The sequence below is a fragment of the Pteropus alecto genome, unplaced genomic scaffold, assembly GCF_000325575.1.
Source record: "Pteropus alecto unplaced genomic scaffold, ASM32557v1 scaffold105, whole genome shotgun sequence".
Lineage (NCBI taxonomy): Eukaryota > Metazoa > Chordata > Mammalia > Chiroptera > Pteropodidae > Pteropus > Pteropus alecto.
This window is the reverse complement of record NW_006436294.1, coordinates 151,998-173,434: the sequence shown is the minus strand read 5'-3', so window position 1 is coordinate 173,434 and position 21,437 is coordinate 151,998. Positions and strand designations below refer to the sequence as shown.

Genomic DNA, 21,437 nt, shown 5'->3' with positions numbered 1-21,437 from the left:
TCTTCCCATGTGAAACAGAGGATGACGATATCATGTATCTCATAAAACGTAATTGCTGTGAGGTACTTAGCACAGCACCTTACAGTAAGTACTCGATAAACGGTAGTTGCCATCGTTAACGATTTTTGGGGGGCCGTCCTGAAAAGCACAGAGACTTGTGGGCAGGACTTCTAGGTGCATCATCTAAGCATGTGACCTACAGCCATTCGTTCATGTGACCTCATTTGAGGGTAACACCTGAGGAAAACATTAGGGCAACGGTCGGGTGCCATGGAGCCCTGTCCTGTTTCTGAGCCTCCCAGCCTGTCCCTTCCCAGTGCCACCCGCGACGTGTCATGGGTGTCCAGGCAGCAGAGGGAAGGGGTCTGCCAGAGGAGGACACTTGGTTCAGAGCATTCATGGGAAGGGCAGCAAGGAAGTGGACGGGAGCCCCAGCGACAGCTGCAGGTCCCAGGGGATTCCCCCGGGTGCCGGGCAACTTGTCCCCAGGACTGCCCTGTCCTCCTCTCGCCGTGGAGGGGTCACAGAGGAGCCCACGTTTATGCTAGCCAGTCCTCCACCTCCCGGACGAAGCACGCATGTCTGGTTCTGCTGCTTCCCCGAGAGAGAGCGCTGCACTGCTCAGGTGCCATGTCCCCCAGAGGGGACTTTCCCTGCCCCTCTGGCCAGGTGGGTTTGGGGCACACTTTCCTGGCAGGGCACCCAGTGCTGTTCAGCATCCATCTTGTCACGTGACAGCATAGTTCACACAGGCACATTTCTTAGGCCACACCAGAAACTCTGCGAGAGCAGTGACATTTTGTGTTTCCGTGCCTCCCGCTCCTCGTCCATACCTCGCACACAGTAGGTGTTTAATAGCTGTTAGTGTTTGAATGAGTGACGCGTGAGTAAGTGGCCGAGGGCCGTGCCCAGCAGGCGGCCAGTGCCACCCGACTGAACGCACACACAGCTTGTGGCGGGGTGGGGTGTCTCTTCTGGGTCTGGTTCCCAGAGGGTAGCCTCCTGGTGTGGGGACCTCTGGGTGAATCGATGCACGCTGTTCTGGCTTGAGTCTTTTAAATTCCTCCCTGGAACCTGAGGGGTGCCTGTCTGCCAAGCCCATATCCCCAGTTCCCTGCCTGAAGATGCAACCTCTTACCTTCGATTTCTCCTGTAGGTAACGATGTGGGTCCATCGTCATCAAGTAAGACCGCCAACAAGTTCGAGGGACTGTCTCAGCAGTCAAGGTAAGTCTGACTGTCCATCTTGACTCCATCTTGAATCAAAAGCTAGTCCTCTGGGAAACCCAAAGAGCCCAGAGATTTTCAAACATAAAATGTGACTCTTTCCAAGTTCTCTGTTTGTAAGATTTTTTCCGGCTGGGCTAGAGGCAGCGTTCCTTTCTTCCTGCCCTTCATGGAAACAGGACGCTTTGGAACATGTTCCGTGGGCAACGTCTTATCCAGTCCCAATGTGAAGGATGTTCTCGAGAGTTGGGATCCTAGATAAGGACACAAAGCGCCGCTTCTGGACCCAAGACCTTAGGTAGAAAGTCAGCTGGCATGTGGGCATTGCTTTCCAGAGTTTAGCAAAGATGTTTTTTAAATCCTCATTTCTTTAATGCTGCTATCTTACTTGGTCTCTACAGCCCCGTGGTGTGGTAGGCCCCATATTATTCTCAGTTTTATGGATGAGGACACTGGGCCCCCAGAGACTAAATGCTGGCAGATCTCAGAGCTGGACTCAAACCCGGGCTTCTCCAGGCTCCTCATCTCAGGGGCTCCCTGGTGCCCTGCCTTTCATTCCCACGCAGTCCTCTCCAGCCCTGCTCTGGGCACTCAAACTGACACGGAGAGAGCGCCCACAAAAAATTTTTTTCCAGTGAGATCGAGCCCCCCGTGTGTGCGCGTGCACGCGCACACGTGCAGTGTAGACCCCAGGCCTCCGCAAGGCGTTTGCGAACCTCCAGGCCTCAGTCACTTGCTCAGGAACAACACCGTGCTCACATCCGTGATTGGCAGCCGTGTTCCCTGAGAGGAGGCTGAGGCAGGACATGAGGAAAACACCCCAGAAATGTTCAGAGCGGAAGCCCCTGGGCTTACTGTTTCCAGTTTCCCGGCGGTTCATCTCAACACGGCGTCCTCCCCTGGCCCAGAGGCGGTGGGATTTCACAGGAGCTGAGGAGGGAACCCCTAGGAGCAAGGGCGATTCAGGGCCGGACCGAAGGAAACGCGCATGTCTCTCTCTGTGACTCAGTCTTTGTTTGGCTCCTGTGGCTTTTCCTGTTCTTTTTCAATGCAATGAGGGTAGAAGCAGGGGAAAAGCCAGTTCTTAGGACATCAAAGGACAAGGAGAGAGGTGAGGTACGAAAGCGGGATTTTGGCAGGTGCGACTCAGGCCCTTGGCTGCTGCTGCGGTTGGGTCTGCAGTGCCGCTGTGTCCTCTGAGAATTACCGTAGCCTTCGTTAAAGGAAAATAATGGGTCACCTGCAGCCGTGGCATCTCAGTGGTGGCAGGGGTGGGGGGTTAACATTTGACTATTCAGACGTGGGGCGGACTCTGCTCCGGGACCCGGGCGTTCTTCCTTGCTCATTTACCCGTCCTCCAGGAGGAGGAAACGCTTGGGCACATGGAGGCCCGAGGCCCAAGCTGTTTGCCTGGGCACGGTGAGGGACGTCGGGGTCTGGGTTTGGGCCACTGTTCCCACCACTGACCGGCCGGTCCCCGAAGCTCCACGCACTTCAGCTTCTTTGAGAATGGGACAGTGAGAGTTACATCGTGGAGTTGCCCTTCTGTGCGACTCTCCTGATGACCTGCTGTGCCAAGGGTTTTCATCAACATTATCACCCCAGGGAAAAGCTTCCAAGAGGAGGACTTAAGCTTTATCATTGAGAAACACCCTTTCCTGGTTCTTCCCCAGCCAGGCACACTTTGAGTTATGGGAAACAGACTGTAACCTTTTGCTAAAGAAATTTTGAAAGGGTTTTTAGAGAATTCTGTAAACACCTATGATTTCCTTGAATAATCTCTCGCTACTGGCGTTACAGCAATTTGAGACCCTTAAACGATTCTGTCTTGTTGTTCAGCACCGGCTCTGCGAAGACTGCCCTTGGCCCACGAGTCCTCCCTAAACTACCTCAGAAAGGTGAGAATTCTCTTTTTTGTATTCACGTATAATTACAATGTCACTGCGCCCTCCAAGGAGGCAGGGGTTCTGCCTCTTTTGGTCACTGCTCTACCCCAGATGCCTGGAGCGGCCCCTGGCACATAGTAGATGCCCATGCATCTTTTTTCAATGAAGAAAGATAGATATTTATATGCTCAGACTTTGTGATTAGCGAAACCTTACTTTTCTAACAAGCACAGTACTCTTTCAGAAGCTACATTATTAGAATTCCTAGGTACAATCCCCCGCCCCCTTTTCAAACGTGATCAGAGAGACCTGGGGACCAGGACCAGCTCTGCCACTTACTAGCTGTGTGACCTGGGTGGGGGACTCAGAAGCTTCGCTAAGCCTCCAGTTCCTCACCTGGAAATGGGGCCAGAATACCTACTTCCTGAGGTTTAATAAGCATGAAATGAGATGATGCTTCGGAAAGCCCCCAGCTAGTGGGTAGCACAGAAATCCTTCTCTGGGGTGGCGTTTGTCTTGCAAAATAGAGACACGCATACCCTGCAGAGTACAATAAAGCAGTGGCTGCTGCTTCGTGCAGCTGAGACTCTCAGCTCTGACCAAACCTTCAAGGCTGGCCGAGCTGCTCATTTGTCAGGCCAACACGTCCGTCTTCTAACCATGAAGAAAACGGTAGTGCTCCCTTCTTTTGCAGTGCTCCGGCTTTAGAGCCGCGGAACCCGCCCCCCCACCACCCCGCAGAAGCACTGGCTTCGTTCCGCCATCCTCACGGAGGCCCCCGAGGCCGCAGGGCTCATGTTAGGAGCAGGTGGAGCTCGGCGGCCGCTCCGTGGGTTTCCGTGTCGGCCATGTGTCCTTAGACCCCAGTCCAGGGCTCTGTTGCCTGCTTTGAGTGGAAGTTAAACTAAGGGTCGGAGGGGAGCTGGCGTTCGCCACTCTTCCAGCACCTTCCACGGAGCGGCATGTTCGGGGGAGTGTGGCTGGCCTGGCTCCTGTGTAGGACGCGGAGAGGAGTCCCAGGTGGCTGTCCGTTGGTCCTCCGGGGACACTGAGGGAGGCTTCCCCTGGGTCTCCTGAGGCTTTATCTGGACTCGTGGGGGTTTTATATTTTAATCTCTGTCCAAAGGGCTGTCCTGATCTCGCAGCAGTTTGAGCCGAGTGTCCCAGGCACTGTGCCCTCCTGCCTGTGGTCCCCACGCTCCCATCCCATCCCTCGCTCTCACGCATGGGGGACGCACTGCCGCGGACTCCGTCCCCCTGCCCATGCAGCTCACGTGCTCACGCACCCAAACCCCAACAGTTCTTCGTCCTCACTGGCACCTCCCGTGACTGCTGCCACCGTTTCACTGTCCCACATCCCTTTCATGCCCTCCTTCCTCCTGATCACACCTACTGATCTGGCACCTGCGCTGTGTTCTGCTCCTGTGACTGACTCTGGGCCTGACCCCGCCCACCTGGCTGTGGCTGCAGAACCACAGTCAGGATGGCGGTTCCGCTCTGCTTCGTGACCGTGGACCTCAGGCTGCCCTCTGTGCTTAACGTCCCTCCCTTCAGCAGCACACTGTAGTCGAGTTTGGGGGGAAAGTTTGCTCATCTGCTCTTCAGAATTAAGAATGCAATTCAGAAAGGACTTTTAATTGGAGAAGGAAAAGCACAAAACCAGCTGGGAAATGACATAGCAAAGGTTGGGCAAGCTCTCTTCTTCTTTGTTCTTCTAATTATAAAAGTAATATATATATTCTAGAAGATTTGGAAAATATAGACAAGCAAAAAGAACAAAATCCAAACCACCTGAAGTCTTATCACCAAGATAAACAGGTATATTCTCCTAGTCTCTCCCCTGTGCTTTTTTGTTTAAGTTTCCATTCAAGCTGATTTTTTTTTTCACACGATGAGCCAAAAACATTTCCCATAACATGAATTGCCTGCAGTGTGCCTTTGCTGGCTGCGTAATATTCCGTTGTCAGGTGCCGCGATCTGTCAACCAGCCTCCGCTATTGAACATTTACCAAGTCTGCCATTTTTCTGCTTTAAACAGAGCCATGCCAGACATCCTAGCACAGACACCTCGGTGCCTAGCTTTGGATTTTTTTTTCTAGAATAAGTTTCTAGAATCAGAGGTGTACGTTTTGAGAGTATGGGCCACCCAGAACTCTCTCAGTGCTTCCGTTCCCCCATGCATGTGGCTCACAGCAAGGCTTTCCAGCCCACTGCCTCTGGGGGTCCCCTGTCACCGCCTGCCTCAGACTTCTGTCTACTTAGTTCCAGACTTCCAAGAAAGGACTCCAGTGGGCCTGCGTTAGCTTTCTGAGCCATACCAGCCGAAGCGTGGGGCCAGCCCCTGAGCAGGGCACCCTTGCATTTGAGTTCCTAGCGAAGGTGGGACTGGGCGGGCCCAGAGCACAAACAGCCGCAGTACAGCTTGTGACGGTTTACAACACTCAGGTTTAGCTCGCTTTCTTTTTTGATATTAAGAATATCTTTCCGAACATGTTGTGTTTTTAAGGCGACAGTCTTTGTTTTACTCACTCAGAGTGCCTTAGTCAGTGGTTTTCTCGCTGAGCACATGACTTTGTGTTTGGCCCTTGTGCCAGGAGCCAGAGTTACAAGAATAAATAAAAATATAAAGCTGGGCCTCAAGGAGCCCTGTCTCCCAGTAATGATAAGAATACTCTAATATAATGCTGAGAGCCTGCCAGGCCCTGTTGGCAAATCTTTGCCGATAGTAACGCCTTTTAGAGATGAGGACGGTGAGGCACCGCGAGCTTGTGTCATTCGCCCAAGGTCACACAGCTGGTAAGTGGCGGAGCTGGGGTTGGCGACATATCCTTAGTGTCCTGAGTCCTGGGCAGAGCTGTGGGAACCGTTCAGCAAGCTGTAGCATCCTCCAGCTGTGGAGTACGACGCAGCCGTCAAAGAGAGTAAGGGGGGACTGACTTAGAAACTCCCGAATGGATCAATGGGGGGAAAAAAACAGTTGCAGAGAGCGGCTACTGTGATCTCGTGTGTGGTTTTTAAAAGATATTTCCATGAGCACACATTACCTGTGTCACGAAAATGTGGTCAAAGGCAGTGGGTGGCAGAGAAAATACTTTTTATTTCTTATGTAGTATGTGAAGCATAAACTATAGGGAGCGAATACGTTCTGATACAGCCCCACAATGGGACAGAATGCAACAGTTAAAATTGTAATGCTAATATAGGATTTATTAACATGCTCAGTGCTCATAAAATAGTATATCGATACAAGCAGAAAAAAGTTTTATCTATGGAAAATATATAGAAAAGTCAAGCAGAACATATATCAAAATACTTAAAATGGCCTCATTTGGGTGATAGGCTTATGGAAAACTTGTTTTAACTCTGTACTTTCTAATTTTTCTCTAATCTGCATTATGTTTGTAGTTGCAGGTTTTTGTTTTAAAGCCTGGATTAGTTTGGACATCCTGTTCTTACGTAACTGAGGCATAACATCCTGAACAGCGATGTGGATGCCTCCAGGCTTCCCACTTCCATCTCTCTAAAAACGGGCAGTGGGCGCCTGGGTCTGGCCCACCCAGGTGCTCGCTTTAGGCCGGTTCTCTTCACGGCGGCTGTGACGGGGGGAAGCGGCGCTTCCTTCCGTCCGATGACCTCGCTCTTTGTGGTTGCTCCCCACAGTGGCACTAAGGAAAACAGAAACCAGCCATCATCTCTCCCTGGACAAAGCCAGCGCCCCACCCGAAATCTTCCAGAAATCGTCACAGTTGGCAGAGTTACCACTAAAGCCACCACCTGGAGACCTGCCCCCGAAACCCACCGAACTGGCTCCCAAACCCCAAATTGGAGATTTGCCACCTAAGCCAGGAGAACTGCCCCCTAAGCCCCAGCTGGGCGACCTGCCCCCCAAACCCCAGCTCTCAGACCTGCCCCCCAAGCCCCAGATGAAGGATCTGCCTCCCAAACCGCACCTGGGAGAGCTGCTGGCAAAGTCTCAGCCGGGAGACCTGTCGCCCAAGGCTCAGCCGCCCTCCGACGTCGCCCCGAGGTCACACCCGGCGGATCTCTCCCCAAACGTGCCGGCCCGAGACGCTGTGCACAAGCAAGCCTCTGAGGACCCCAACGACCTGACACCCACTCTGCCTGAGACGCCCGTCCCACTGCCCAGGAAGGTCAACACGGTGAGTGGCGTGCAGTCGGGCTCTGGGGGACCCTGCTGCACCCCCAAACCTGGTGGGAGGGTGTGTGCTGTGCTCATGTGGACAGCGGCAGCTCGTCCCCTGCTGGCTTGGGCGGGCCGGGCACTGGGAGGCGCGGGGCTGCTGCTCTGCAGCACAGGCCTCGGCTGCAACAGCCGGGCTTCAGGACCCGCCCACCAGGCCCACCAAGCCCGCCCGGCCCCGGCCAGCACCCACCTGCTTCAGACCTCCGTGTCCTCGCGTGCAGAAAGGAGCTGAGAGAGTAACCAAGCTCCAGGCGAGCGTCGCCTGGCTGGCACCGCAGACGCACTCAGCGAGCAGCACTCCTCGCTGGGAGCCTCAGGGATGAGACTCTTCCTTCCTGGGTCCCAGGACACCCGGTCCCCGTGGGTCCCAGGACACCGGTCCCGTCAGGGCGCCAGGAATCCTGGTCCCCTGCTGCTCCCTGCATCCTCCTGCAGGCGTCGGGGGCAGAGCCCGCAGACTGCTGTAAACATAGGATTTGGCCGAAGTCTCACATCCCATCATCCTCATGAAATGCTTTCTGCTCCACAATACATCAGTTTCATTTTAATATAAAACTGCTTTTCCCAAAAAAAAAATCTATTTGGAAAAGCAGTGCTCCAAGAAGATGCGTGCGCGCATGCGCCCTGCCCACGGCTGCACCCTCACAGGGGCAGTGGCACCCCAGAGGCGGCGCCCCAGGCCGAGAGGCGTGGTTAGTGGGGCTGAAAGGCCTCCCACCACACGTGACAGCCCTGCCCCACGCAACACTTTATTATGAAAACAACGTTGGGATGGAAGTGTCCCCTCAGCACAAAAGGGACGGAAAGAAACACCCATCCTCCCACGGGTTAGACACCACACCGCCAGCATGGCGGGCGCCGCTGCCCACGGCGGCCACGCCCGAGACCCCAGGCACCGCCGAGGGCCCTGACGCAGATTCTAGTTGGTGCCACACGCTCTGCAGCAGCTTTGTGGTCCTCCCCATTCTAGAGTCACACGCGGGTCTTCTCAGTCGTTCACAGAGCATGACCAAGAAGACCCAGATCAAACATGGCCACACTTAGACCCCACCTGCCCGCCAACCCTGGGAACCAAGCTGCAGAAGGGGGCGGGGTCATCAGGGTGACCGAGAGAGAAACCAGGGGACCGAGCGGGAAAGTTGTGGACTGAAGCACGTCGAGATGTAGCTTGCTTTTCTTATTACTAATTATTTAATAAGCCGAGTGCCAAAAACATCCTGTAGAAAGCGATTTCCCCATCTCTGTCTTCCTGTTTGCAGAGGACTGGGAGTCCAGCAAATAAAAGCCCAAGTCACATTAGTCAAATATAGAACTTTTTGGGGAACTGCCTAGAACCCTGTCAACCCCGGCTGGCCCTGCCGCGTTCCGCAGCGTGCGCTGCCTGGGCACTTTGCATGAGGGACTGAGAAATCTGTTTATGCTGCACATTCAGTAGCAGAAGCTGCACATTTTGCTTTACATCATGTTTCCCAAAACCAGTTTTAGACTCTGCTGTCATCTCTGCGAGCGGCCGCCGAGGGCGGGGGAGGGCAGCAGGCTTCGTGTCTCGGCAAAGCCAGGTTTTGATCCCTGCCCGTATTGTTTGTTTTCTGATGAAAATAATGGGTGACACCTGCTCACTGATGCCAGGCTCTGTCTGCCCCGATGCTCGGGAAAGGGAGAGGAGCTGTTGTGTCTCGAGACGACACAGCACACGGGCCACCGGGCAGACACACACCCCCCCACACACGGCAGAGAAATCGCGGTTTGGGGAGGTCCTGTCACTCGCCCAAGGTCCACGTGTCCTCTCCCCGGCTTCAGCTCCCCTCGGAAGCTCAAACTCAGTTTCTTTCTTGAAGGGGAAAAATAAAGTGAGGCGAGTGAAGACCATTTACGACTGCCAGGCCGACAACGACGACGAGCTGACCTTCTTCGAGGGAGAAGTGATCATCGTCACTGGGGAGGAGGACCAGGAGTGGTGGGTACGTACGCGCGCCTTGCTCCCAGCAGCCCTTTCACTGGGATCGTCCTTCGCTGTGCTACGAGCCAGAAAATCACTGTGGAGCTTCGAAACCGGGTCAAGAGAATCAGCACACGATGTGTTTGTTTACCTTTGCTCACCGCGACCTGTGAGCCGTGGCCATTTCCTGAGTTTTTAAGTGCAATGCTAAAGTTTAGGAAAGCTAAGCGTGGTGCCTGTGGCACTCGGCTAGTCAGCAGCAGCCACGATGCTGAAGCCCAAAAGCCCGTGTGCCTTACTCACCATGCCACGCTGTCCCACGCCAGGAGGCGGAGGCCTGAGTCCCTGCTGGCCAACCAGCACGCCGTCCTCGGGCTCAGCCCTGGACCATCTGCAGCTCTCTAAAGTGGGGCACAGTGCCTCCCTCACGTGCTTCTAGAAGATTAAATGCGAATATCTATAAAAACTCCTTTCTTATGAATGCCTGCTGCCCGAGTGCCGGTGAGGGAGGGCATCGTCGTCCCCACACTGTGGCCGTCTGGGGATCAGGGGCCCTTGGAAATGCCTGGGTTTAAGCCTCCTCCTGCCCCCAGGGACCCGGTTCTGTCTGCCAGGAAAGGGACCTGTGGTTCGCAGTTGGGCAGAACTTAGGAATGCTCAGAGACACCCGTGTCAGTGCGCACGTGTGCACACACACATACACACACACACACACACACACACACACACACGTATGCAGCTTGTGCTCTTTTGAGCTGAGACAGTGACTTTGGCTTCTTGTCAGAGCTGTAGGGATTTTGCTTCGACTGGAGCAGCGGTTCCCCACTGGGACAGTTTGGCCCTCAGGGGACATTTGGCAATATCAGAGATGTTTTGCTTGTCAGGACCTGGGAAGGGTGGGTACCACAGGCAACCCATGGATAGGAGCCAGGGATGCTGCAAGACATCCTGCAGTACTGGGGAGAGCCCCACGACAAAGAATCATTTGGCCCAAAATGTCAGTGTGTAAGTTGAGATACCCTGCACTGAGGTGACGAGGCTTCTCTCTGTCAGGGACGGATGGGCAGAGGGGACAGCCAGGGCGGTACTTCCAGCCTCTGTGGAGCTGGGCCTGCCCCCGGCGTGGAGTCTCTCGGAGAGCCAGCTTAGCATCATGGCGAGGAGGCGGACTCTGGGGTCCCTGGTGCAGTTGCTTGCTTTCTCTGTGGCCTTGAATAAGGCATGTCCCTTCTGTGAGCCTCAGTTTCCTCCTCTGGAAAACGAGGCAACAGTAACCCAACCTCACAAGGCCGTCTAAGAACTCACATGCCTCATGCCAGCCTAGATCCCAAGAGACAGGTGGGTCAGGTCTTACCATTAAGTCCTCTTTCCAGATGAGAAAACCGTGTCAACAGCCAGGGTGACCGCCCAAGGTCACAGAGCTGTAAATAAAGGAACCAGCCCTGGGCTGGACACATAGCCCTGCTCCAGCTGCCATCTGCACTTGTGGAGAGAAGTGAGACCTGGCCCGGCCTGGCAGGCCCTCAAAGCCACCCGCTCTCTGTCACTTGAAGCCAATATGCATGTCTTGTTTTGTTTGTTTGTTTGTTTCCGTGATAGGATTCTCATTAATTCAGCTCATGCTGATCTAATTGAGATAATTGGAAAGGTTTTGCAGGTAGCCATGGCTTACAGGCTTAGGCAATAGACAGTCAAGTTGTCGTAGGCCACAGTCGATCTCAGACACACGGTACCCTTTCCCTGACAGCAGCCGGAAAACAGCTTCTGGGTACGTAGCAGCCCTTTCCACATACGCGATCTTTTCTGCAATCTCACAAGCCCAAGAGAGGGGATTTTTTTTAAGCCCCATTTTACAGATAAGAGGCTTAGCAAGCTTGGTCTGAGGTCACCCAGCAGGACAGGCAGCCAAGCCCCCTGGTGAACAGCACGTTGCCCAGGAATGGCTCCCTCGTCAGAACGCTGTGCGGACAAAACGGGACCCACGTGACAGTGCCGAGCGTTGTGCCTTCGCTACTTCATCGTTGTTGTTTTGTTATATAGTTTATCGTCCATTAGTTCTCACCAGAGGGTGGCAGAGGGTAAGCCCGCATTTCACCCCAGATCTGTGGGCAAACTCGGGGCACGCTCCGACCCCCCAGGCTTGTCGCAGGCTTCCCCCCTGACACCTCTCTTCTCTTCCCACAGATTGGGCACATCGAAGGACATCCTGAAAGGAAGGGGGTCTTTCCGGTGTCCTTCGTTCACATCCTGTCTGACTAGCAAAGCCAGAACCTTACGATCGTCCACATCCCCCATGCAGGACTGCCGCCTCCACGTAACCCTGTGCACAGCGTGTATATAGCTGCCGTCCCGGACTGGGACACCCGCGACGGGCCACCTCAGGAGGGGAGCGTAGTGTGTGTTGTACTCACCCTGTGGTCTTCTGCCTTCGCCAGTGTTAGGGGGGCCTGGGGCCCGGCGCGCCTTACTGGTTTGCCAGAGCCATCCTCGGCATCCAGCACTCATCTCTCTCTCTCTGCTCTTTGCCAAGCAAGCAGACACGCGAATATAGGAACTGCTGGCTTTGCAAGTGGACGTGGTCTCGGCAACCGTCGAAAGGCATAGAATTGACTCTGTGTCCCTAACAAAGCAGTATTCTCAGTTGTGTTGCTGAAAATGCAGCATTAGCAAAGAGGTGGCTTCTGCTTTCCAGGTGAAACTCTGGCTCCATGACGGACCAGCCTGTAGTCATCTGCGTATACAGTTGACAGCTGCAAACACCTACTCTGGTATTTATTACAGAAAAGTGCTCAGCTAAATGTAAGTGTTATCTCCTTCAGCAAAATATTCACTGACCCAAAACCGTTGGTGGCATTTTACTGTGCCCACAGCCTCATGCAAGTTTAGACCAAGTGGATTTGTACTGTCTTATGAGGAGTGCCCACCCCTGAGATGTTACCTCATTATGCAAAAATAACATAGCCTTCATGACTATTTTGACAGAAGTTTAAAACCCATCGGATGGAGTTCAATTTTCAGGAACCAAGGACTGCCAGAAAATATTAGCCTCTACATTATGCATGCATTTAGAAGCTTACCTGAAATCTGCCTTTTATAAAGGAATAGTATGGATCAGTTGAACTGTACATTTTTTAAACCTGATTGCCATTAAAGCAGAAATTATAAGGTTGCAACAGTATTTGTTTCTAGTCAGTCCTTTGGCTTTCTCAAGAGTATGAATTTACATATCATTTTATGCATTAGCATTCTTCACATATCTTAAAGCATCTACCGCATCAACTTATCTCCATAGTTCTGTTCTCGATAAATTGGAACTTTTAAAAGATCATTCAAGAAGAGGACAGATTTGAAAGTCAGCTTTGCACACGGCCCCCCCAGCGTAGAACCCAGGTGCTGAAACCAGCCTTCTCTCTTTCCAGGCTCTTTATTAAACCCCAGTCGTAGGCAGGCTTTCCCATCTTACGTCCTGTCCAGCAGACACGTCACCTGCAAGTCCATGCACACCCCAGGTTCTAACACCGCTGTGACTTGCACTGTGAAAACTCTCTCTTCCTGCAGCGAGTCTTCCCCTCGGGTTTCTGTTCATCCAGCCGTGTTTACCACACCATTAAGATCATCGTGCGTGTTTCGGCCTCTTAACCTGAGTCCGAGTTTTGAAAACACAGTCGCTTAGCTGCCCAGTCGGTGGGGCCGCTGTCTGATTCCAAGGCTCATGTGTCCCTCTGGCATCACACTCGCTTCAAATGCTTCGTTGGCTACCGCACAGAAAACTAACATTCTTAAACAGATCATCTTAGCCGTGAGTGAGAATTGTTCATTTCACAGAAGCACAACTCCCAACCAAACCCTTAGGAAGAGCCCTCTTTAACACGGTCACAGTGCTCGGTGAACATTAATGTAGTTCGCTTACGTGGTGACTGTGAAAACTCTGAATGGCCACCCAATTAATAAACCTCGCATGGCAAACCTGCAGCGTATCGGCTGGCGTTGGAAAGCGAGCCTAAGCCGTTGCTTCCCCAGCATCTCGGCAGCGAGAACATCCGGACTGGCCGACGTGCTGGTGGGTGGCCGACAGTGTTCGCAGCTCAGGACTTAAGCCACACTGGTGTCAGGACAGGAGGTCACTGTCCCAAGTTACTTAGTGTCCCAGTTCGTTCAGTTAAACATTTTAAGTTGCATTAAAGAACTGTTCATTTTTGTGGCCTACAGTATTTTCAACTGATCTCAAAATAAACTGGTTTTTAAAAAACATGAAAACTAGATGTCTAAAATTACATGGAATCAATGTCTATTCTCTTTCCTCTTTAGCAGCAACTTACACAAACGCCTTTTTTTAATACCTTTTTTTTTTTTCCTGCGTTTTTGTCTTTGTTTTCCACCAGGAATCTGAGTTCTCGCTAACCCAGCCTCCTGTGGGACATAGGAAAACTAGGTATAAATACCTTTGCTGATCTCGGTTGAGTTTAAATCTGATATTGTTCTTAAACTCAGTGAGCCACTATCTGCAATTTTGTACACGATATAGTATTTTGAAGGTATGGAACCTTATGGGAAAAAAAAATAGCTAGTTTTTTTTTCCCCCCAGAGGGGAAAGTTACGTTCTGCAAATAGTGTGTGTCTGATTTTACTGTTGAACAGCAATTGCTATTTATTTTTTTATCGCCTAGAACTTCAGCACGTTGTATAGGAATCCCATAGTGCCGCCAGTCAAACTCCGAGTTCTCATCTGGATGTTACACTCCAACATCAGTACATTTGTCATTTCACATGTATTTAATGTGAGTTTTTCAGTACTGTATGTGTTAATTTCTACTTTTTTTTAATATTTAAAATTGCTTTTAAATAAACATATTCTCAGTTGATCCCACATATCTGAAATCAGGCCGTTTTGTGAGTTGTCCACTACTCTTCTGTTTGGAGAAAATCGAGATGTCCCTTGGCTGTGCTTTCGGGGGTGCAGATGACAAACCATTCCAACGCCTATATAGAAGCTCACTCTGGATACATAAAAATGAGTGTCAGTGATCTCGGCTCACGAGACGGGGCCCTCGGCGTTTTGGTGCTCCCCCCACCCTCACCCCCTGCCATTCCCACCTCCGTGACACCTACTTCTGGTCCCGTGTGTGTGAACAGGACGGGAAGAAGGGGGGCGTGGTACACCTGGTCATCGAAAGCTCTTAGGCGATGCCCAGCACAGACAGACCAAGTGCCGTGGGTGGGCGTTGTCACTTAGCTGTCCCTCCGGGTGCCCCTGCCGTGAGCAGACCCAGGGCCAGGCACCTGCCTGCATGTGGTCCTCTCAACAAGCCAGTGGCAGCTGGGAACCTTGGCTTCACAGAGCGCGGAGAAGGCTCAGATCCGTTGCCGTGCAGGACTTGTCAGAGCTAGTGAACTACCGAGTCCAGAGGCCAGACGAGTGGGTCTGGCTCCAGGGCCACCATCAGGGTTTCTGCCAATGTCTATTCTCTTTCCTCACAAAATCCTAGCCAGGGAAATGGACAGACTGTGGCGTCGAAGATTCTAAAGTGTTGGTCTCCTTGTTTCCTGCCAGGAAAGGGAGGAGATTTTAACACCCGCTCACACACTTTCCAGTGACTATCGGGGTATTTCTGGGAGATGCTCACATCATTATCTGGATAATTCAGGCAAAGGGCAGTCAGCTTTTTGTCTAATGCAAAATGGTACCATGTTGGTGTTTTAAACCTGGACTGGTATCTGAGTGAACAGATGACTCACCCCATTGAAAGCAGCCCCTCCAGTGTGCTGTGCCTGCCGACGGCACTGTCCCCTCCGGTATGCCATGCCCACCGATGGCGCTGTCCCCTCCAGTGTGCCGTGCCCGCTGATGGCACTGTCCCCTACCGTGTGCCGTGACTGCCGATGGTGCTCCCAGTGATGCCGGAAACAAGCATTGTGTCCCAATCCGTCCACCTCGGTCCTTCCAGCACTCCTGGTGGGTGGAGCTGTGTTCTCTGTACCTGCGTTCGGTCTCCTGTGAGGCACATCTTCAGGTGAGGACATGGCTCGCAGAGCTGAGTGACTTGCTTCAGGTCACAGTAACTGATGAAGGCGGTGTGAGCCCAGGTGTCTGTGGCCTCGGCTATAGCCTTCCCCCGCCCTCCCTCCCCACCCTGCTTTTGTCTCCCCTTCCCTAACCGTGTCCTCCCCCCCTATTCTTCAGTCATCCCCACTCCCAGGATGCGGGGGTACGTGTGGCAGCACAGGGTGGTCCTGACGATAATTATCAGGATAATTCCATCTGTCGTGCTTTGCCGTCCGCACACCCACGTGTTCTCATCCATCCCGAGTGGCATCTTAGTTTCCGAATCTGCAGTAGAAGGGCACTCCCGAGCTAATGGGCTCCCCTCTCTAGCAGGGGTGCCTGTCTGAGGATGTGTCGCTCCAACAGCGATGGAAAGAACAGGCACGTCCAGCCTGACCTCCGCAGCCCGGGGTGAAGGTGGGCCTGCTAGACCATGTTCTGTAACCCCCTAACGTTCTCCTTGTGCCAAGACGGTGCCAGGCCTGGGGTTGCTCAGACGTGCCCTCTACCCGCTGTCCCTGAGACGGTGGCAGGCTGGGGCGGGGGACAGCCGAGTGAGGTTACTGTGGAGCTCACCTGGAAGGAAGCTTCCTGGAGGAGGGCAGGTCTAAAGGCCTGTGTGGATTGAGCAGGTGAGGGCGAGGAGCTGGCACGAAGTTCTGGTGGGACAGCGTGTGCCACCCCTGAGACCGCTGGGGTAGGGGCAGCAGCCCGAAGACGCAGCAGGGCCCCCACAGAGGGGCAGCCGAGTGCCCCTGCCTGCACGTGTGGCCAGCTCCACACCGACGACAACTGACCTGCGCTGCGGACGGGCGAGGCGCCAGCCGAGGGCTGGATCAGCGTTCGCCTCGGCGGCCCTGCGACGTGCACTGTTATTCTCGTTTTAGAGTTGAGGAGACTGATGTGTGGAGACGTTACACTTGCCCAAAGGGCACGGCCCAAGCCACTCTGAGCCGTGACCCGTGGGGCGAGGCAGGGCCGGCGCAGCCTTCCACGGACAGGTCAGCCCCGGGGAAGTGGAGACTGAAATGTGATGGAGCGTCCCATTCAGAGAAGCAACGGCGTCGCCGGAAGGGCCCACGACCCTGCTCTTCAGGTGGGACCCAGAGGTCAAGCGGGCACACAGGGTGTCCTTCCTCTCCAGAATGTGACCGAGAAGAAAGTGAGCGACTGAGCCTGTCTGAGCACAGCAGCCCTGGACGCAAACATCGAAACACAGAAGCTCCTGAACACGGGGATGAAAGCTCATAAACACAGCTGCTCTGCAAAAGTCTTAGCACACAGCAAACCCTACGCAGGGGCTCGGAGGCCAAAACTGACCTTCTGCAGAACTGTCAGGGGAGAGGCCTTCCTTGGCTTTGCACGTCCGCGGACAGAAATTTAAATTTCACTTTATAGGTCCAAGCAGATTTGAGGACGAGATGGCGAACGCACCCTCTGCACACTGGCCTGACTACCTAAGGGCCAGGCTTTCAGATCTGGGCGGCGTCCCCTGGGGTCCTCAGTATCAAAATCAGATTCCCAGCTCTAGCCTTGGACATTTAGAGTCATTCTGAGTCTCAGGGGCCTAGGAATCTGCATTTTGTCAGCAAGCCCAGCTGATTCCCATGCGACGCGGGCACAGGTCCCTCCCGGACCACGGCTCAGCTCCTAAGAATCTGGAATTGGCCCAAAAAGGGAGAATCACCCAGCGTCTAGAGCCTCCGCACAGGGGCCCCGCCTCGTAATGGGAAGACCACTCATTATGGCCTCAGCACTTACATACCTCCAGCTGTCACTTTCCTGCTGTGTTAAGGGACAGTGAAAATGATCCAGGATGTGGAGTTTGGCAGACCTGGATCGCCTCCTGCCTGGGCCACTTACCAGCAAATGTGTCCAACAGACAGATCCTGAGAGGCCATCATGTGGCCGGCCCCTCCCTGTGCGCCCTGAGGCCTGGCTCATGACCTCTATGGTCCCCAGGTTTCCTCAGGGGCCCCACTGAGCTCAGAGGTAATGCATGCCCTTTCCCGTGCCCCAGTGTTTGGTCACCTGCCCCCTGCTGTGTGCCCAGCCCTAAAACGCTAGGTGTGCATCTTCTCAGGCTCAGCCAGGATGCAGGGCCTGGTGCCTCTTGTCACCTGTGGCACCACTTCTGCCCATTTCTAAGAGCGGCAGTTTTGTGCCCTGGCTGGGCCAGCCAAGGCCATTTGTTACCTGGGCCCAGAGAGACAGGATGGAAGTGGTTAAGAGTGAGGCTTGAAAATCAAAAACACAGGCACTGAGCCTTAATCTCTCCAAGCCTCAGTGCCTTCCTCTGCCTAAACGGGGTAATAATTGGGCTAACGGAGCATCAGCGTGAGAATTAAGCGAAATGAGTATGAGGCGGGCGTGGAAAGTGCTTCGCCTGTGCCTGGCTTGCAGTGGCACAAAGTCATTATTCTCACTCGCCCTCTCAAAAATGACAGGAACTTTAAACGTCAGCGTCCCCAGTGATGTGTGAGAAATCGGAGAGGCCGATCTGCTCGGTGCTGGACATACAGCCGGTGGTCACATGAAGCCTCCTGGTAAAAGTATGTAGAAAAGCACCAGCTGCTACAAAGCGGGGTGACGTCAGCATGGGGAGCATCACGCTTTCAAAGGCATGGGGAGCACCCACCCTGATGAAGGTCAAAGCCAGGAGCCTCTGACCCACACTGGCTCTGCCCACTTGTACTGAACAATGCCGAGTCCCCCGCCAGTAAACAGGCAGCTGGACAATGGGCCTCTTTTAATGGAGCCGCAGAACCAAGGCTCACAAGAACACATTGTCTGAATGTGCGAGCTTAGTTCCTGCTCAGCTGGAACCACTTGGAAAACTCAGACCCCAGGACTCCTCCAGCCCCCTCCAGCCCACTCCAGCTCCGATACCTGTCCGCTGCTTCCTAGCCGGGGCTCGTTTGCACAGCTCTGCTGCTGTAATAGGCTCCAGAGCTGACGGGGCAGCAGGTGCACCCAGCTGTCTGCTCCCTCTTCCAGACCAGTGCCAGGAGCCTGGGGTCCACCTTCACAGCTAAAGCCAAGGCCTACTCTGGTCTGCGCCAGCATGGAAGGTGCCAGGTTAGTAAGCCGGCTCGTAAGGCGGGAGGAGTTACAGGAGTCAGGGAGCGGGCAGAGAACAGAAACAGAGTCCAAGGGAGGATAGCTGAGAACCTGTCTGCTAAATGGACCCCATGTGTGCCCCATGGCCCCCAGACTCCCAGGTGGGAATGTGAGCACGTGAGCCAGAAGAATGTGCTAACCGGCCCATAGCAGGCCTATTTATAAGAGTCTAGACCCGTCAACTACCCAAATGCCCATCAACAGTAGAATGGCCGTACAAATCAGGGATTATTCACACAATATACACAGTAATGAAAGTGAACATTGTGCAGCCATACGCAACAATATGCATGAATGTCACCGACGATGGCAAGTGCAAGAAGCCAGACTCAATAATTCACCTTTGATTCTCCATAATGTACAGAAATAGATCATCTCTGTGGTTACACGTCAGATTTGTGTTTACCCAAAGGGGAGCCTGAAGGGGCACTCGGGGGAGAACTTCCAGGGGTGCAGACATTGCTCTATTTTTTTCTCTGGGTGCTGGTCACACAGGTTTTTTTGTTCAGTTTGTGACAGTTCGCTGAGCTGTTCACTTCTGATATTGTACTCTTCTGTATGAGTGTTTGTCTCGGTGGTAGGCTGATAAATGTTTAACCAGCTCTCCCCAAAAAATATTTAAAGCCTTATTTGTAGCATTTGCCAGTTGCCATGGGGTAAATATTTCTACTAAGCTATCAAGGTGACATCACTGAATGTTGATTGGACCAGCTCCAGCAGACCCCTGGTTATACTCCAACAAAGTTTTTTCAAAAAATAAAGTCTGCTAAAATGCAGCAGGGAGACGGAGGGCCGACCAGGGTGAGCCCCCTCCCACCCAGCGACCTGCTTAGCGACACCTGCCACCCACCTCCCCACCTCCTCACACGCTTTAAAAAAAATTTTTTAGAACAGCTTTATTGCTATGTAATTCATAGCATATATCATACAACTCGCCCACTTGAAATATACATTGCAATGGTTTTTAGTACATTCACAGAATTGTGCGACCACCACCATCATCAATTCTGGAACGTTTCCATCCCTAAAGAAACCCCATACCGTCAACGGTCACACCTCATTTCTCCCCAAACCCTGACAACCACAAACTTACTTCCTGTCTCTATAGATGCATCTCTTTTGGAAAATGTCATGTAAATGGAATCACACAGTAGGTGGTCCTCCATGGCTGGCTTCTTTTACGTAGCATATTATCGTCAAGGTTTATCCATGTTGTAGCACGTAACAGTATTTCATTTCTTTTTATTACCAAGGAATATTCCACTGTATGGATATATTCATTTTGTTTAGCCATTGAGCATTTGAGTTGTTTTCACCATTTTGACTCTTTTGAATAAAGCCACTTTGAGTACCTGTGTCTAAGATTTTGTGTGGGCGCCTGTTTTTATTTTTCTTGTATATACACCTAGAAGTGGAATTGCTGGGTCAAGGGCGACTGTGGAACTGCCAGACTGTTTTCCAAAGCAGCTGCATCCTTTTGGATCCCCACTAGCAGTTTGAGGTTGGTCTCCATATCTGGGACACCAGCCATTATAATGTCTTTTTTATTAGCATATTATGTAGCCAAGTGGGAGTGAAGTGGTGCCTCCTTGTGCTTTTGATTTGCTTTGATTTGATGGTGAGCATCTTGTCATGTGCTTACTGGCCACTTCTTTGGAGAAGTGGCTCTATAGAACCTTGGCCCATTTTCAAATTGGATTATTTGTCTTCTTGGTATTGAGTTGTAAGAGTCTGTTATGAGTTCTAGGCACAGGTCCCTTATCAGATCTATGATGTGCAAAATTTTTCTCCCATTCTGTGGGTTATCTTTCCTTCTGCTCTTTTGGACATGACCTTGTCTTCAAGATCATGCAACTTTCAGGAATCACAAACTCCAAAGCCTTCAAAAGCCAGGCCAATACCCTAATTATGCGAAGCAGCCTTTGGTTTTCCTCCAGTGATACTGTCGTCCGGGCTAAGCCAAGCATGTCTGTGGCTTCGGGAAGCACAGATGTGGGCTTTGGGTCCTCTGTCCCTGGGCTGGATGCTGCCCGGCCCCCTCAGAGCTGAGTGAATGTGGGCAAGTCTGTGGCTCCCTCTGAGCCCCAAGTGCGTTCGTCCATGATGTGGCTGCTACCGCCGCCCTCCCAAGATGGACAGAGAACAAACAACTCGGCACCCTTTGGAATACGCTCTCCTGTATAATTTTTGGCTGTATGTACATTTTACTTTTATAAATATTTTTAAAAAATAAAATGTAAGACCTGTATCTGGTATAAATTATGGGCTCCAGAAATGATAATCCCTTCCTCGCCCTGCTATTTATGCCAGAGCCTGGCACAGCCCCCTCCACCATGAACCTCAGAGTATTCTTAATTGCTCATAGCTAGTTTTAGTAGAAGAAACTTGAACCTGCTTCCTCTTAGGGCTGTGGGGAGGGCGAAAGGGCTCCGCATCACCGTTTTTGCTGCTTATTATTATTCAACATAAGAGAGGCAAACAAGTGTTCTCAGCTTCTTAGGCCAGTAAGAAATTTACCAACAATTGAAACCAAAAGAAAGTGTCATTTTGCTCGCCTTTCAAGAGAACAACATTTTGGCCCCAGCGAGAGTTTCTCGGTCTCCCTCACAGCATCCACCCCACCCACCCTACAGAGGGGGAGCCCCGGGGGAACTTCTGTGCCCCCCGAGCCTTCAGGCCTGGTCTGCTGTGCATTCCGCCAGCTCGGTGACTCCCATAGCCCGTTTGCTTCAGGAGTCAGGTGGCAAAGTGGCCTGGTGGAGAGGGGCCGGTGGTCTCAGATTTGGGGGAGCCGAGAGTCTGATGGTTCTGAAGCCAGACTTCCTTTAACAAACAGGCTTACTTCGGGGGTCACAGACACTGCCTACGGCTAAGCCATTAAGATTAAAAATAAAAATGAAACTCTTACGGAGGTTCCTCATCGATGGCCCTTGAGGGAGCCTTTACGGTAAAGTCACTCCCTTCCATGAGTCAGGCTGGGAAATGCTGATACCATGATAAGGCATCACCTCACTCAGAG

General features: G+C 52.5%; 1 protein-coding gene across 2 annotated transcripts in view; it reads left to right on the top strand.

Annotated features, from left to right (window-relative positions):
* Positions 1–14,124, top strand: part of ASAP1 (ArfGAP with SH3 domain, ankyrin repeat and PH domain 1) — a 259,462-nt gene extending 245,338 nt beyond the window's left edge. For both annotated transcript variants that reach the window (XM_015590261.2, XM_015590262.2), the window contains 5 exons: positions 1,157–1,226; positions 3,066–3,124; positions 6,773–7,272; positions 9,155–9,277; positions 11,440–14,124. In XM_015590261.2, the coding sequence (XP_015445747.1) occupies positions 1,157–1,226; positions 3,066–3,124; positions 6,773–7,272; positions 9,155–9,277; positions 11,440–11,514 (827 nt within the window). In that variant the 3' untranslated portion in view covers positions 11,515–14,124. The remainder of the gene's footprint in view (positions 1–1,156; positions 1,227–3,065; positions 3,125–6,772; positions 7,273–9,154; positions 9,278–11,439) is intronic.
* The last annotated feature ends 7,313 nt before the right edge of the window (positions 14,125–21,437 follow it).